Genomic DNA, 18,026 nt, shown 5'->3' on the forward strand with positions numbered 1-18,026 from the left:
ACTGAGTTCTGGGCTACAGTAGGCTAGAGCGTCTCCTTGAAATGCCAACCCTATACAGTTAACAGATTGAACACACTCTAAGTTTCACAGTTGGGAAAAGTAATAATTAAATCCCTAAATTTGTCTCGGTGTGTTCTACATCTATATCCTCATTACCTCATTAAGATGTCTACAACTAGGCCTAAGAATGCCTAGGATGAAATGAGGATGCAAGGATGCACTTAGAAAACATTTTCAGAAATTTCAGTGAAACAGGGTCCCGCTCGAGCTCCGGTTCCCCGCTCGAGCATACAGGCAAACAAAGGTACACGCTCGAGCGTAAACTTTCCCGCTCGAGCGTACTGTGAAAGTACTGGAAGGGTGAAATCTCCGCTCGACGCCCGCTCGAGCGTGTCATCCAGTCCTCCGCTCGAGCGCTCAATACTCCGCTCGAGCGGACTGTTCTACAGTGCAAGATGCTGGAAGCTCGATTTTCCCGCTCGAGCGGCACTTCCACCGCTCGAGCGGAAGTGCGAAATCTGGAAATTCCAGATTGCACCTCCAAGCTCAAAACCAAGTTGTTAACAACTCAAAACCGGTCCTCTTGGGCTCATTTTCTGGAAAACTCTTATAAACACATGGAATAACACGATTCAAAACTCAATTTGAGAAATCAAAGCCCAAGGGTGTTTAATTCAAACCCAATTTCAAGCCATTTTCCAAGAACAATATGAACATGCAAACATGCATGAATTTGAAACACTTGAAGCTCCAATTTGTTGCTCTAATGAGCCAATTCTTTTTATAACAAGATGATTTCACGAACTATTCTCAAAACATGGACATGCATGTGAGGAATTATGTACTGCAACCTCAAAACTTCAATATATGTACATGCATGCAACAATTAAGCTTCAACATAGCAATTTGAGCCATAGGGTGGCTCTAGACCTCAACTTAGCTCTAACCCATGCAAGAATCAACTCAAAACATGAATAAGAAGACAATAGAGCTACCTTTAGTCTTGTAGTTCAAGAAGGGAGCTCAAATATGCAATCAACCTTCAATTCTTCAAACAATTCTAGCCAATTCACAATGAAACAAGTTGAACTCAACTCTTCTAGCTCCGCTCTCTCTCTAAGGTCGGTTGTGTACAGGAAGTGGAAGAAGGAATGTTTTGTTGAGTGTAATAGGAGATCAAAAAGGGTTCAAGTAGTGGGCCACTCTAGTGGCAAAATGGTAAATAAGACCAACTATGCAATTTTAACTCTTTAATTAGCTTATTTAATCTAATTTGATCATACCTAACAGTTTTTTCAGATAATTATACCATAAAATCACATTAATTCTAAGGACCATAGAACACTAACCAAATCGTGGTTCGGCCGCCGATAAGGCCTTTAATTAGCAGTTTAAACATAAAACCACGAATAGATAATTAAACAGGCAACAGATAGAATTGCAATTAAACAGATATACTCAGTCAATTCAGTTTCAAATTTCAGTCAGTTAGTTCAGTACTTTAATCAGTTCAACTATCAGTCATAATCAGTCTCGGTTAACAGTAATTAGCAGTTAATCAATCATTAATCGATAAACAGTATGAGGGTTGTTACAGTCTCCCCTCCTTATAAAGAGTTTAGTCCTCTAAACTCGAGTTACCTTCAGTCTGGAAGAAAACAGGGTTCAGTGGAAACAGTTCAGGATATCTTTTGGCCATGTCATCTTCCCTTTCCCAAGTGGCGTACACACCACCATGGTTCTGCCAGTCGACTTTCACTAGCGGGATATCTTTGTTCCTCAGTTTCTTGATCCGTCTGTTTACAATCTGTATAGGCCGTTCCTCGTAAGTGTAGTCATCACTCAGCACTATACGAGTAGGCTCCATTACATGGAAAGGATCCCGAAGGTAGTCTCTCAACATAGAGATGTGGAAGACGTTATGCATATGCTCCATTTCAGGAGGGAGCGCAACTTGATACGCTACCGGATTGATTTTCTCAATGATCTCGTACGGTCTGACGTATCTCGGTGCTAACTTGCCTTTGACTCCAAAACGAGTCTGGCCCTTCATTGGTGTCACTTTCACAAAAACGTGATCACCCACTTCATACTCTCTGTCTCGTCTTCTGACATCAGCATAAATTTTCTGTCTGCTCTGTGCAGTTTTCAATCTCTGTTGTATCAGTTTCACTTTCTCAGTCGTTTCATACACAATCTCGGGCCCAAGCAAAGGCCCATCTCCAACTTCTGCCCAGCAGATCCGAGATCTACATTTCCTGCCATACAATGCCTCGAAAGGCGCCATACCAATACTCGAATGGTAGCTGTTGTTGTAGGCGAATTCAACTAATGGAAGATGACTTTCCCAGTCTCCCTGAAAATCAAGGACACACATTCTCAGTAGATCCTCCAGAGTTTGGATGGTCCTTTCTGACTGGCCATCTGTCTGAGGATGATAGGCACTACTCAGCCTCAATTCAGTACCCAATGCAGTCTGTAGGCTTTGCCAAAACCTCGATGTAAACTTCGAATCCCTGTCAGAAACAATAGACATAGGCACTCCATGCAGTCTCACAATCTCATCAATATAAATCACGGCCAATTTATCCGCATTATAAATTGTCTTGACAGGTAAGAAGTGAGCAGATTTAGTCAGTCTATCAACAATAACCCAAATTGAATCCATACCTTTTCTGGAGCGAGGTAACCCAACGATAAAATCCATCGTGATATGCTCCCATTTCCATTCTGGTATGGGCAGGGGTTGCAATAATCCGGCAGGTCGTTGATGTTCCGCTTTGACCTGCTGGCAATGAAGACATTTGGACACAAGGTCGGCAATTTCTTTCTTCATTCCTGGCCACCAAAAATTCTGTTTCAGATCTTGGTACATTTTCGTATTCCCTGGATGGATAGAAAATCTTGAGTTGTGGCCATCATGCAAAACTCTTCTTTTCAATTCAGTATCATTCGGTACACACAGTCTTCCTTGAAATTTCAGTACATTGTTCTCGAATTTGAATCCCGGTCTCGGTTTAGATTCTATTTCTTCGATGATCTGTTTCAAGAAATCATCCAGTTGTTGTTTTTCTTTAATCTCTTCAATCAGTGCCGGTTGGGCAGAAATAGCAGCTAAGGTTCCACCTTGTTCTCGTAAAACAATTTCAATTTCAGATCTTTCAAGGTCACAAAGCAACTATTTCTGTCCTGTAAGCAAACATGCTAAGTTCCCAATCGATTTCCGACTCAATGCATCGGCAACGGTATTGGCCTTTCCCGGATGGTACAAAATCTGTAGGTCGTAGTCTTTAATCAGTTCTAGCCATCTCCGCTGTCTCATGTTTAGTTCTTTCTGTGTGAAGAAATATTTCAAACTCTTGTGGTCGGTATATACTTCACATGTCACCCCGTACAAATAGTGACGCCAGATTTTCAGTGCAAATACTACTGCAGCAAGTTCCAGATCATGGGTCGGGTAGTTCTTTTCATGCGGTCTCAGTTGTCGGGAAGCATAGGCAATTACTTTCCCATTCTGCATTAAAACACATCCCAAACCCTTATGAGAAGCATCACTATATACAGTATAACCATCCGTACCTGAAGGGAAGGTCAGAACAGGTGCAGTCACTAATCGAGTTTTCAACTCCTGGAAGGCAGATTCCCTTTGGTCAGTCCAGTCAAATGGTGTCCCCTTCTGAGTCAGTTGAGTCAATGGTAAAGCAATTTTGGAGAAATCTTTGACAAATCTTCTGTAATATCCAGCCAAACCCAAAAAGCTTCGGACTTCAGTCACATTTGTTGGTCTAGGCCAGTTCACTACAGCTTCAATTTTCTGCGGATCAACAGAAATTCCATCTTTGCTAACAACATGCCCCAAAAACATAACATGGTCAAGCCAAAATTCACATTTAGACAGTTTAGCATACAGTTTCTGTTCTCTTAAGGTTTGTAGGGCAAGTCTCAGATGATGTTCATGTTGTTCTACACTTTTGGAGTAAATCAATATGTCATCAATAAATACAACAATAAAGTCGTCAAGGTATGGTTTAAAAATTCTGTTCATGAGGTCCATAAAGGCAGCAGGGGCATTCGTGACTCCAAAAGGCATAACCAAAAATTCGTAGTGTCCATACCTTGTTCTAAAAGCAGTTTTATCAATGTCTTCCGGTTTAACCTTCAGTTGATGGTATCCCGATCTGAGATCAATCTTGGAAAACACTTGTGCACCCTGTAACTGATCAAATAAGTCATCAATACGTGGCAAAGGGTATTTATTTTTCACAGTTACCTTGTTCAGTTCACGGTAGTCTATACACAACCTCAACGAGCCATCTTTCTTCTTTACAAACAAAACTGGTGCACCCCATGGTGAGGTACTGGGTCTGATGAACTTTTTGTCTAACAGTTCTTGCAGTTGCACTTTCAGTTCTTTCAATTCAGTTGGAGCCATTCGGTATGGGGCTTTAGAAACCGGTTGTGTTCCGGGAACCACATTAACAGTAAACTCAATCTCCTTGTCAATCAAATCTCCTGGAAAATTGTCTGGAAAGACATCTGGGAATTCTCTGACTATAGGAATACAGTTCACGTTAGCATTATCATCAGTAGATACAGTCAATACAGAGCATAGATATCCCTTACACCCCTTTCTAATTAATTTAACAGCCTTCACTGACGAAATCAAATACGGAGGAGGTACTACTCCACTCCCATTAAACACGAATTCAGGCAAACCAGGTGGACGGAAAACAACTTGCTTGGTCACACAATCAATAGTGGCATGATATTTTTGTAACCAATCCATTCCCAATATTACATCAAAATGATCAATGTTCAATGGTAGTAAATCAATAAACAGATGCATATCCCCAACAATGATTTCACAAGCGGGATACATATATGCACAGGTCATAGATCCTCCTACGGGTGATGATACGGCTAGCAGATAGTTCATGGGTTCTAAGGGTCTATTCAATTTCCGTGAGAAAGCATGCGATACATAAGAATGTGTAGACCCCGAATCAATCAGTACATATGCATTTTGAGTACAGATAGAGAGAATACCTGACACAACGGTCTCGGTATTCTGCACATCTCCCGGTACTAGTGCGAACACTCGGCCTTGCCTCATAGGCTCTTTTCCGGTAGCTTTAGGGTTCGGTTTTGGTGGAGCGTTTGATGCTGCGCCGCTGGCTGCAGCTTTGCTATTGCCCTGAGGAGCAGAAGGACAATCTTTAACCATGTGGCCCACCTTGCCACACCTGTAACAGGCTCCTGATAATTTGTGACAAATCCCTTTATGCTTGTTACCACATACAGAGCAGGGTGGAATGAACCCACTCCCTTGGCTGGGGCTAGTCATTGATCCCGTGTTCTGTTTCTTGTTGGCTGGGTTGTGCTTGCCTTTCTTGAATTTGAAACCCTGCCTTTTTCCATGCCATTCAGTTGTTGGTGTTTCAGATTGTTTCACTGCTGCAATATTCGACTCGGCCATCAACGCCCGGTCGAGAACACCCACAAAAGTCGGTAGTTTCAAGACATTTATTCGGTCAAGGATTGCAACATTAAGGCCGCCTTCAAATTTTCTGGCCTTCTTATACTCAGTATCCACCATATGCGGTGCATAACGGGCAAGCTCAGTAAATTTTGTTTCATATTCCGCAACGGACATTGTGCCCTGCTTCAGCTGTTCAAATTCAGTCACTTTTCTATCCCTGACACACTGAGGGAAATACTTTTCAAAGAAGGACTCCGTGAACTGAGCCCAAGTCATAACAGTATTGGTGTCGCGGATCAACATCCACCACCTTCTAGCCTCTTCTTGTAGGGTGAAGGTAGCTAACAATACTTTATTCGCTTCTGAGCACGGAAACACTTCAAATAATTTTTCTGTTTCAAGTACCCAAGCTTCAGCCTTTAGCGGTTCCAGTCCTCCCTGAAAGGATGGCGGTTTCATCTTGCTGAATTTATGGGTGAGAGCAATAATATCCCCATCATTCACATTCACATTAGGTTCCGGCTGTACCGGGGGAGGAGGAGGTGGGGGCTGTTGGTTCTGTTGTTGTTCCAGTCTAGCAGTTATCAGTTCCATCATTCTTTCCATTCTGTCCATTCTTGCCTCAGTAGATGAGGATTCAGGTTCATTTGCATTGTCCATTTCACTATAACCAGTTATAACAGTTATAACAATTGTAGCATAAACAGTTGCATATTTAGACTGGTATCACATTAACATGTATTCAGTCATAACATAGCCACACACTTATCATGCTCATGAGATGCCCTAATTGCTTTTCTAGGACACCCTATAGCTCATTTGGACACGTGTGTGCGGTATAACTCGTGTTTAAGTATCGCTCTGATACCACTCTGTCACGACCCAAACCCGGCCCTATGGGTTTAGCACCGTAACCGGCCAGTAATCCGGGATTACCGAAGGCCTGCAGAACAGTAATACAGTAAAACAGAGTACAGGGCCTGGCGGAAGCCAATACAGTAAGTAAATAGTGTCCATTGAGCTGTGACAGTCTGTATGCCAAAAGATTTTTCATGCATTCACATACAACAGTACAGTCTATACAAAATTTACAGTCACACAGTACGGGGACCTAATCCCCTGATAACAGTACGGTAAGCAGTCAGTCTATACAATCCATTCAGTTATTACAGAACAGTAAGACAGTGCAGAAGAGGGAATTGTAAAACACCCCTAAGCCTTAACAGATAGGCTCGGAACCTCGCAGTGAGGCACAAAGGCTGGCTTGAAAAAACTGGAGTAACCCTGACGCTCCTAGCCGCGGTCTGGTGCCTGTACACCTACATATATATATATATATATATATATGAACAGTGAGCTAAAGCCCAGTGAATAACATAAAGCGTAAAGAGGTTAAGGATGAATGTCCTTACAGTATGAAAACAGTTCATTTCAATCAGTCATTCAGTTGTTCAGTACAGTAAACAGTCATATGTGGTACATCCGTTAGCATAGCAGTAAACAGTAGGTCTAGAAGACCGAACAGTAATGATGGCCATCAGTCAGTAAACAGTAGTGGTTCCACGAGGGAACCGACAGAGATCTCTGTAACAGTATCAGTAAACAGTAGGTGCTAAGGATGCCACAGTACAGTTCAGAAATAAAGGACATACATTCATTCAGTAAATAATACCAGTTCAGTAAACAGTTCAGTTCAGTATTCAAAAAGATAATCAGTTGAACATATCTTTACACAATTGTTACTCACTGAGTTCTGGGCTACAGTAGGCTAGAGCGTCTCCTTGAAATGCCAACCCTATACAGTTAACAGATTGAACACACTCTAAGTTTCACAGTTGGGAAAAGTAATAATTAAATCCCTAAATTTGTCTCGGTGTGTTCTACATCTATATCCTCATTACCTCATTAAGATGTCTACAACTAGGCCTAAGAATGCCTAGGATGAAATGAGGATGCAAGGATGCACTTAGAAAACATTTTCAGAAATTTCAGTGAAACAGGGTCCCGCTCGAGCTCCGGTTCCCTGCTCGAGCATACAGGCAAACAAAGGTACACGTTCGAGCGTAAACTTTCCCGCTCGAGCGTACTGTGAAAGTACTGGAAGGGTGAAATCTCCGCTCGACGCCCGCTCGAGCGTGTCATCCAGTCCTCCGCTCGAGCGCTCAATACTCCGCTCGAGCGGACTGTTCTACAGTGCAAGATGCTGGAAGCTCGATTTTCCCGCTCGAGCGGCACTTCCACCGCTCGAGCGGAAGTGCGAAATCTGGAAATTCCAGATTGCACCTCCAAGCTCAAAACCAAGTTGTTAACAACTCAAAACCGGTCCTCTTGGGCTCATTTTCTGGAAAACTCTTATAAACACATGGAATAACACGATTCAAAACTCAATTTGAGAAATCAAAGCCCAAGGGTGTTTAATTCAAACCCAATTTCAAGCCATTTTCCAAGAACAATATGAACATGCAAACATGCATGAATTTGAAACACTTGAAGCTCCAATTTGTTGCTCTAATGAGCCAATTCTTTTTATAACAAGATGATTTCACGAACTATTCTCAAAACATGGACATGCATGTGAGGAATTATGCACTACAACCTCAAAACTTCAACATATGTACATGCATGCAACAATTAAGCTTCAACATAGCAATTTGAGCCATAGGGTGGCTCTAGACCTCAACTTAGCTCTAACCCATGCAAGAATCAACTCAAAACATGAATAAGAAGACAATGGAGCTACCTTTAGTCTTGTAGTTCAAGAAGGGAGCTCAAATATGCAATCAACCTTCAATTCTTCAAACAATTCTAGCCAATTCACAATGAAACAAGTTGAACTCAACTCTTCTAGCTCCGCTCTCTCTCTAAGGTCGGTTGTGTACAGGAAGTGGAAGAAGGAATGTTTTGTTGAGTGTAATAGGAGATCAAAAAGGGTTCAAGTAGTGGGCCACTCTAGTGGCAAAATGGTAAATAAGACCAACTATGCAATTTTAACTCTTTAATTAGCTTATTTAATCTAATTTGATCATACCTAACAGTTTTTTCAGATAATTATACCATAAAATCACATTAATTCTAAGGACCATAGAACACTAACCAAATCGTGGTTCGGCCGCCGATAAGGCCTTTAATTAGCAGTTTAAACATAAAACCACGAATAGATAATTAAACAGGCAACAGATAGAATTGCAATTAAACAGATATACTCAGTCAATTCAGTTTCAAATTTCAGTCAGTCAGTTCAGTACTTTAATCAGTTCAACTATCAGTCATAATCAGTCTCGGTTAACAGTAATTAGCAGTTAATCAGTCATTAATCGGTAAACAGTATGAGGGTTGTTACACCAATCCCCTAAAGAGCCAAAGTTTAATTATTGAATGCAATTCATCCACTGGCACATGCCTAATCATCCCATATTTTTGGCATGCTTGGTAGCTGTAATAACCCTGGCCTGTGATTAGCTAATAAACCTTACTTGAGACTGCTTAATCAGTAATTAGAATGAAATCCTAAGTTAATTGTATGTGCCATGTGTTATTTGTGAATATATCTGTCTGTCGTAGAAAGGTCTGTCTATGTTTTTGGTTCGGTATACGACTTGAAGGCCTTATCGGCATCTGAACAAGAAATTGATTACATATATGTGTTATTTAGAATTTTTGGAATATTATGGTAGGTTTAATTAGAATTTGATTTGAAATCAAATAATTAGAATTAATTACACATAATTAGCCTAATGTTAATCAAGTCTATATAAGACTAATGTGAGTGTTAGGACACATATACATACACTTTCTTCATTTTTTTAAACCTCAAAACATAAAGAGAGAGAGAGCGAGAGAGAGAAAGAAGTTGAGATCAAACAAAAGGGAATTAAGGAAGACTTGGAGAGACTAGAAGGAATTTGGAAGAATTGTCTTGGAAACTCAAGGGATTTGCTATATAGAGCCGAATTGAAGAGTTGAGGTAGGTAATTTAACTCTAAAGTTATGAATTTGAGTCACTTAGTGCAAGAAATTAAGAGAATTACAAGAATTTAAGCTCAATCCATGCATGCATGTAAATATCATGGCATTTTGAAGTTGTTTTTAAAGGATTCTCATATGCATGTGTTCATCTTGCCTTTGTTTTAAGAATTTGACATGTTTTTGTGCTAAATATCTCAATTGATCATATTCTGGAAGAAAAGAATTCATATCATTACATGCATGTTGTATCTATACAAGTTTCAAGATTTGTTTTGAATAATTCACATGCTTTTGGGCCTTGATTTTGTGAAATGGCTTTCAATTCATGATGTTATACAAGTTTAGATATGTTTTCTCAAGATTTGGGCCTAAAGGATGTGTTTTGAAGCTTTGAATTTGAGTTTTGCATCTTGTACAACAATCTAGAAATTCTAGAATTTTGCATCATCGCTTGAGCGACTAAAGCTGTGCTTGAGTGACCGCCTTTTGTTTTGCACCTTGGCTAAGCGACCAAAAGTTGGGTCGATCGTAAAATTCGAGCTCACAGTACTTTGCAGACATGAGCACTTCACTCGACCAACAGAACACGCGCTCGAGTGACCACTCTTATTTCTGAACCTTGGCTCGAGCAAAGGAAGTTGAGCTCGAGCATAAAATGAAAGCTCCCAGAAGTTTTGCAGACCAAGGGGTTCGCTCGAGTGAACAAAGTTGTGCTTGAGTGAACTGCCCTGTTTTCACAATTTTGGCTATGTGCTTCAACTTACATTTTGGCATCCTCATTGCCTTCTAAGCATTCTTAAACCTCAATTAAGACATAATAATAAGAATAAGGATTAAAAACACACCAAGATAGGAATAGGAATGGGTTATTTGTTTTCTGAGTATGTGTTTCAATGTGTATCCGTTATGTGTTTGTGTAGGTCATGCGCCATAGACTGTCAAATCCTCTTATTTTGACTATTCTGCTATTGGAGCTATCTATGAGTAACAATTCTGTAAAGCTATATTTGATTACAAGTATTTTCTGACTGAAATGATATGATCTGTTTTCTGAAATGCTATTTTATGAGTCATGAATGAATGTCCATTTTGTGGAAATATATTTGTGGCATCCTTAATTCACGTGGCCCTTGCTCGGGAGAAACAATACTGTGGCCATTATGCACGTGGCCCTCGCCCGGGGAAAACAATATTGTGGCTTATGATTATGTGGACTTTGCACCGGGGGAAACAATAGCGTGGCCTATGTTTACGTGGCCCTCGCCTAGGGGATACAATACCATGGCTACTTGTGTACAAGATATTGACCTTTATGGTCGTCAATACCGACTATGCATGTGGGTCTCTTGACCAGTTTGATCTGATAGCTAATGGATGTACCATATAAAACTACTTATGACTTCTGGATAAGTATGTGAATCTGAATCTGTTTTTGATATGAACTCTGATTTCTGAATCTATTTTAGACATCATTCATAAACCCCTTACTCTGTTGTTATTCACTGGGTTCTAGCTCACTGTATTATTTATGTATATAGGTGATCAGGTGCGTGACCGAGCTTAGTGATGGTTGCTTGGAGATTAGTTTTGCCAGCCAACCACAGTGCCTCCTGAGGAGGTTCCCAAATTAAAGTGTGGTCGTGTTTCTGTAAGCAAGTTTTAAGTTTTGTTTTCTTCTGTTTGTCTAAATAGTTTTTGTATGCTCTGTTTTTAGGGCTAAGTTCCTTTGACTGTATCTGTGTCAGTGACGTAAGACTAACATAAATAAGACGTCACATATATGTATTTAAACACTAACGTAACTATCTCATTTTAACCCCTGGCTGATAAGCACCACAAATGTCCTAATGAATTTCAACCATGGCTATTTTAGCCTTTTTGGGACCCAAACATTCTAATAAGAGTCAATCTGCTTCTCTCTTGTAGAGGTTGTCATCATATAAAATATAATTTATAAATTTCACGTTGATAGCTCTACTAGTTTTTGCATCTAGACTGGATAAATATTGAATAATTGAGTATCTCCAATCTTCTTTTGGTACATCCAATGCATACGCTTCCATAACTAAACCTCTTTCTTGCAAAGGTATAAGTGTCTTTCTAAAAGAAGCATGGAATGAATTTGCCTCATATTCACCTCTTCTCTTGTAATTCAAAGTTTTCTATGCTACTTCATTAACATGTTCATTCATAAATCTAGGGATGTGTGATATTACTAGATCCTTGAAATGATAACTCAAATATAAAGCAGCTACATAATATGGTATCAAACCATGATTTCAGCACTTAAAAATACCATTTAACTGGTTTACCATCAACTAGGAATCTCCAAAGACTTCTACAACTTTTGCCTTTAATTCTAACAGTAGTTCCAACCCTATGATTAAAGCTTTATACTCAATTTGGTTGTTAGAGCAATCTAGTCTATTTATCCTGAAATTATGTTTAGTTTGCACATCAGTTGAAGATTCAATTACAACTTCCACTCTGACCAAATCATTGGCTTTCAAACTATCAAACCATAATTTCCAAGGCAAAATACTGACCATGTCTATATCATTTTAGTCTCCTTGCCCTTCATTGCATGGATGATTAACAAGGAAATTTGTCAAAGCCTGTCCCTTAACAAAATTTTGAGGAACATATTTGAGGCAAAATTCTGATAGAGCTAAAACCTATTTACCAATCCTACCACTCAATATAGGCCTTGTCAACATGTACTAGATTAGATCAATCGAAGTAATTATATGTACAATTCTAGGCAAAAGGTAATATCTTAATTTGATTGCAGCAAAATACAATGTCAAACATAATTTCTCAATAATTGACTATTTACATTCACATGAATTTAAAAATATACTAAGGTAATAAATTGCTTGCTATTTGCCTTCTTCATTTTCTTGAGCTAATAAGACTCTAATGGATTTTTCTTATGTTGCTATATACAACTTTAAGGGCTTGCAGGGGGCTTAGCCAAATAGCTTTTGATGGTTTCAAATGTTGCCTGATGTTCTGTTTCCCATCTAAACTCCTCATGGTCTTTAAGCTTCAATAAAGAATAAAAGACTTTAGTTTTACCAGCAATGTTAGCAATAAATCTTCTAAAGAAATTAACTTGCCTAAGCAAATTTAACAATTCTTTCTTACAGGTAGGTGGCTTAGCTTCCATGATGGCTTTGGCTTTATTTCCGTCGATTTGGATTCCTATCTTGTAGACCATATATCCCAGAAAATTACTAGCAGACACACCAAAAGCACATTTCAGATAGTTGAGCTTAAGCTGATAGTGCCTTATCCTTTTGAATGAAACTTTCAAATTTGCCAAATGATCTTCGGAGGATTGTGACTTGACTGTAATGTCATCAACATAACACTCTAGAAATCCCCCAACTAGATCATGAGAAATGGTATTCATGGCTCTTTGATAGGTTACCCCAGTGTTCTTTAACTCGAAAGGCATTTTCAGCCATTCAAAAGTTCCCAAGTTATCTGGGCACCTAAAAACTTCTTGTGAACATCTTCCTCAGCTATGCATATCTGATTATACCCAGAATGCCCATCCATCATAGACAAAATGGTATGTCCTACTGATCTATTCATAAGTTGCTCCACCACTGGCATTGGATGTTCATTATTGGAAGTTGCAAAATTTAGATTTCAAAAGTCAATACAGACTCTCATTTTTATATTTTTTTAACAACTGGCATAGCATTGGAAAGCCATTCAACATACTTAGCCATTCTGATGAACCCAACTTTTAATAACCTGAAAATTTCTTCCTTGACTTTGAGAGTTACATCTGGACTTATCCTTCGAGGCTTTTGCCTGTGTGGTTTGTAGTTGGGCTTAATAAGAAACCTATGTTCCACTAACTGCCTATCCAATCCAGGTAGTTCACTATAGTCCTAAGCAAAGCAACCTTTATGTTCTTTCAATAAAGCCAACAATCTGGCTTTAGAAATTGGATCCATTCAAGCACTAAGAAGTTTGGATTCGAAACTGTTTTTCCTCTCAAATTTACTTCTTTCAAAGGGCCTTGAATCTTAGCAGTTAAGCTTTTTAGGACTTCAGACTCTTTTATTTCTTCAGGTGATTCAACTTCTTGTTGTTCCCTTCATCATCTTCATATGCAAAGTTTGCTGAGAAAATTTCATCTTGCTGAATTTTAGCTTCAATATCTAAAGCCAATAAGTTATTTAAAGCCAATAATAAGGCTTGTAGCATTGGTTCTGATTCAGAGCTAGTCATTTGACTCATCTTTGTTGCATGCTAGCTAATCCAAACCATCTTGGATCCTCTGTTTTAGATAAGCCACTTCTTTGTCTGTACCATGTTCTATATCCCCACCCTGAGCTTTTAGCACATTTAGAGGTATCACTCCCTCTTCATACAGCTTTGCCTCTGTGAAATCTGCAAAAGCTATGAATGGCTGAGGGACTGCTTGTATTTCCTATATTTTTCTATCTCCTAGGGCTATGATGATTTTTTGGTGTAATGATGATGGCACATACTTGTTAGTATGTATCCAATCTCTTAATAGCAGGGCATTATACTTGGCCTTGCTATCCACCACAAATAAAGTTGTTACACAGCTTCTTGACCCCACATTAAGGTTAGTCGGTAAGATCTCTTGGGGCATTTGTTTGTCTCTTGTGAACCTTGCTATGGAGTTGCTAGTTAGAATGAGTTTTCGGTTTTTCAAACCCAACTTCTTCAAAGTGCCCTTGGGCAACAAGTTGACAGATGCTCCATTGTCCACCAATACCTTACTCATTAATACTCCATCAAAATGGGCCTTGATGTACAAGGGCTTGATGTGTTGAGTCATGTTTAAAATTGGGTATTCAAAAGGATAGCAAGGCATTGCCTCTTGAACCTCTATGTCCACTGTGTTTTGGAGTCTCTCTCCTCTACCATCTCAGTCTTTGGGACAGAAGCCTCCTTATCTGATTCAAACCATTCTTCAATGGATGCGTATCTCTTTTCCTTGGGATCTGCTTTGAACTTGCAAGGCAAAACAGATACCATATTTATGTTAATAGCGGTAATGAGCCAAATTGAATTTGGACTGGCTTACTTTATGCCTCTGACCCCTTCGAAGATTCTAAGCTGTTTTCAGACTTCTGGCCTCCCTTTATTTCCATAGGAATAACTGTAGACACCCTATTTTGACCGCCCCTAAGATTTGGGTGTTTCTTTCCAAACACTCGATGATGAAATATTAACTGTGCAATCTTTCGAGTCCTTAGCAAAAGAATTCAGTTTTGAGCTTCGAACCTAAACCTTGCACCCCATTTGCACTAAAACTTGTTTTTTCTAACCTAACCACTCAAAAAGCAACAAGACCAAAAATTGACCAAGCAGGCCATTTTATTGGGCCGGCCATACAATTGATTGGCTGGCCGGCCATATTTAGTGAAGCAGATATTTTGCAGCAGCAGGCTGTTCCCATGCACGGGATTTGGCCAACTGCTCCATTTTGAAGATATTTCTATTTGAAGGCGGTTGAAATTCTATAAATACAGCACCTTCCCTATAGGTTTAAGGTTAGAAAAACTTCCAAGATGCTTAGAAGCTTGTTTTCCAAAACACTTCTCCACCCTCTTGAATATAGATACACTATAGATACACCATTAAAGCTCAAACTTGAAGCTTTTTGCTGAAGTTTGGAACCTTATTTCAGATATTTGAGTTTGCTTGGAATCTAGTTTGTTAACTAAGAACTTACCTCTCTTTTCAAGAGATATAACTTCGCATTTTCTTCTTTACGTCTCTTTCACTCTCTTCCTCTCTTTTCTTGTTTTACACACTGTTTTTGAGTTGTTTTGAGAGGCTGAAATATGCAAGTAAAAGTTACAAAAAGTGGAGGGGTCAGGCATCCGTCCTTAGGCTTGATTACTATAGCTTATTCCTTACTCTTTTTTTTTTCTTTCTTTCTCTTACTTTTAACACTATTTTTTTTTTGTGGTGTTTATGGGTTGTTTAGTGTTTAATTTATACTTTAAATATTATAAATTCTATTGTTGTAAGCCCTCACGGATTTGGCATGTTTAGGATATAGCGGCCAATCCGTTTGAGTTGATTGCTTTACTTCGATCCTTATAACTCTTTTTATGTATATTGGAACCTTGTGGTTGTGGGAGGGTTATAACTTAGCCACCTCACCACAAGTTTGATTAAATAGCTACAAATTTCTTGCTTTCATACTATTGTTGTACACCTTAAAGCTAAGTAGTAGCTTCTGTGTCAAACGTGTTGTTAGCTCTCTTTTAGTTTCATTTTTGAGATATGGAAATGGATGTTTCATCCTTATTCCATGAGTAGAAATAAGAGTTTACAACAATTTTTGAGTTGTTATATTTTTATCTTAGACGCTTCTATGATCATCGTATACTATCTTGTGATGTTTGATGGTTTATGAAGTATGTCCATCGCTTCCTTGAAGTAACTTCATGATAGGAAAGAAGTAGGTAGAATAGTCTTGTTTTTCGTTGTGTTTAGTAAAGCCTTTTCCTATCGCTTCTAAGATCATCATGCAACAACTTTGCGATAGGTGTGACTTAATAAACAAATCTACCCCTTCCTTGAATATCTTCATGATAATGAAGGGCAGAAGGGATAAACATCTTTTAGAAATCCTCTGTTTTACTATGTCCCAGTTCTGTTATAGCAGGTTTTCCTCTAGAAATAGTGGCCGGCTGGCCGACCAACCTCTTGTATGGCCGACCAGTTCATTAGGTCGGCCAACCAACACCTTGGTACGACAGTGGTGGTTTTTCAACAAAACAGAGCAGATCTTCAGGTCAAAACAGAACTGTTTTCTGACTGCGAACAGGGCAATTTCTAGCAAAAAATAGAGAGGTTTCCGGAGGATGTTCTCACTAGTGCACACGCGATTCCTAACTCTCTTTCAAGTCCTTTAGATTAGTAGCTTCGAGATTCATATTTTGTAATAATTAGTTACTAATTAGTTAATCAGTTCATTCATTTATGTTTGTAATAATTAGTTAATTAGGACATTCGGACCCTCTTGTGCAGGGGCAAATTTGTAACACTTGGTGTATGTCTTCCAACCCTCATTTCTTTCTCCATTTTATTTGCATGCTTACCGTAATTGTATAGCATCATATTTTGTTTTATCATTACCATGATTTGTATCCATTTTTGCGTGCATTAGGGTTCGGCTCATTATACTTGATATCATTGATTATTTCTTACTTAAATACGTGCATTGTCGCATACTTTGAGTGGATTTATATGACATGTTCATAGCCGAATCAAATAGTTGCATATGTGTATGTGTTGCATTAGCCATTTTGCATATTAGAATTATGCATCTTTCTAACTATCTTCTTTTTGTTGGCTTGCCTCATTTGAGAACTAGGTGAGCATTTTTTGCTTAAGTATATCGCATATGTGTTTGTGTTGCCATGTCAAGCATACTACCATGAGGCTAATCGCTTACTTGAAATATCTCTATGAATGCCTGTGGATGGAGGTTATTTTGCTTAGATTGGAATGATTTTGATTATTGTACATATGAGTTCGTTTTTCCTTTGAGTTGCACATATTCAAAACTCTTTTAAAAAAAGTATGAAATCAAAGCATTCTAAAGTAAGTGACGTGGTTAATACTTGCTTGCTTCACATAGTAATATTAGTATATTAAAAATCAAAATATGAGCATATAATGTTCATAAAATTCACATCATGACTTAGTAGAGGTTGATCTTTGATCGGGTGAGTGAGGTACTCAATTCATGACCTTCTCCTCTCATATCTAAGTTCCTGAGCCGAGATAACTTTGGTTATGACGGACAAATGGCCTTCGGCACAAGTCACGGATTTTCTAATTTTTCTAAAAATATTAGGTGGCGACTCTAAAATTTGGTAGTGCAATCCATTTTTGGCATCTCTGATGATTAATGAATTTTCTAAGATTTGTTGGATTTGGACTCTCATTCGTTTTTTTTTTTTTCTATTTCACATTGCAGTTGTGAAACCAAATTTAGAACCATGGGAGTTCGAATTGTAGGGAATCACATCCGAGGAGACTAAACACCTCCGAGGAGCGCATAAAATCAGCTACAATAGCCAATTTCAGATCTATGAGCTTAGTCTGTTCAGCCATCATAGCTTCAAAAAAAATATCTTCCATTTCCTTTAAGTCATCTAGCTGGCTTTTTGAATCTTCAACTTAGATTCACTTTCCATCAAGGCTTTAGACAAGCCTGCTAGACTGGCATTTTTTTCGGCTGTTAATTCAGTATAAATTCAAGCCAATTGTTTTATCTTTTTTTTAGCACGATTGTATCTCACATGCTCTTTCTCAACCCCATTGTCTCTACCATTCTCTTTGGATCTTTCTCCTTTGTGATCTAGAGAGAATGGGCACCAAATCTAGCTGCCTACTCTTTGGATCCTTTAGCATGAACCACTAGTTAGGCGCTACAAGAGGTGGCTTAACCATCTTCAATTTCTAATCCTGTTGAGGTTCAGTCTGACTTACTTTAGGCTTGATCTGTAAAACAAACCAATCAAGAACTCCTAGTACCTAAGAATACGCTTGCTTTTTGCTTGTA

The 18,026-nt window shown here is 38.9% G+C and overlaps 1 protein-coding gene across 1 annotated transcript; it reads right to left on the reverse strand.

Annotated features, from left to right (window-relative positions):
• Positions 1–12,907: 12,907 nt before the first annotated feature.
• Positions 12,908–14,273, reverse strand: LOC145821599 (uncharacterized). Its single transcript, XM_082918129.1, has 4 exons — positions 13,957–14,273; positions 13,467–13,557; positions 13,147–13,350; positions 12,908–12,982 (listed from the first exon to the last, which is right to left on the reverse strand). Exons 1-4 carry the CDS (start codon positions 14,271–14,273, stop codon positions 12,908–12,910), a joined length of 687 nt encoding a protein of 228 aa, XP_082774255.1.
• Positions 14,274–18,026: the final 3,753 nt, after the last annotated feature.

The sequence above is a fragment of the Camellia sinensis genome, chromosome 3 (assembly GCF_055761805.1).
Source record: "Camellia sinensis isolate YWXY chromosome 3, ASM5576180v1, whole genome shotgun sequence".
In the NCBI taxonomy this organism is placed as follows: Eukaryota; Viridiplantae; Streptophyta; class Magnoliopsida; order Ericales; family Theaceae; genus Camellia; species Camellia sinensis.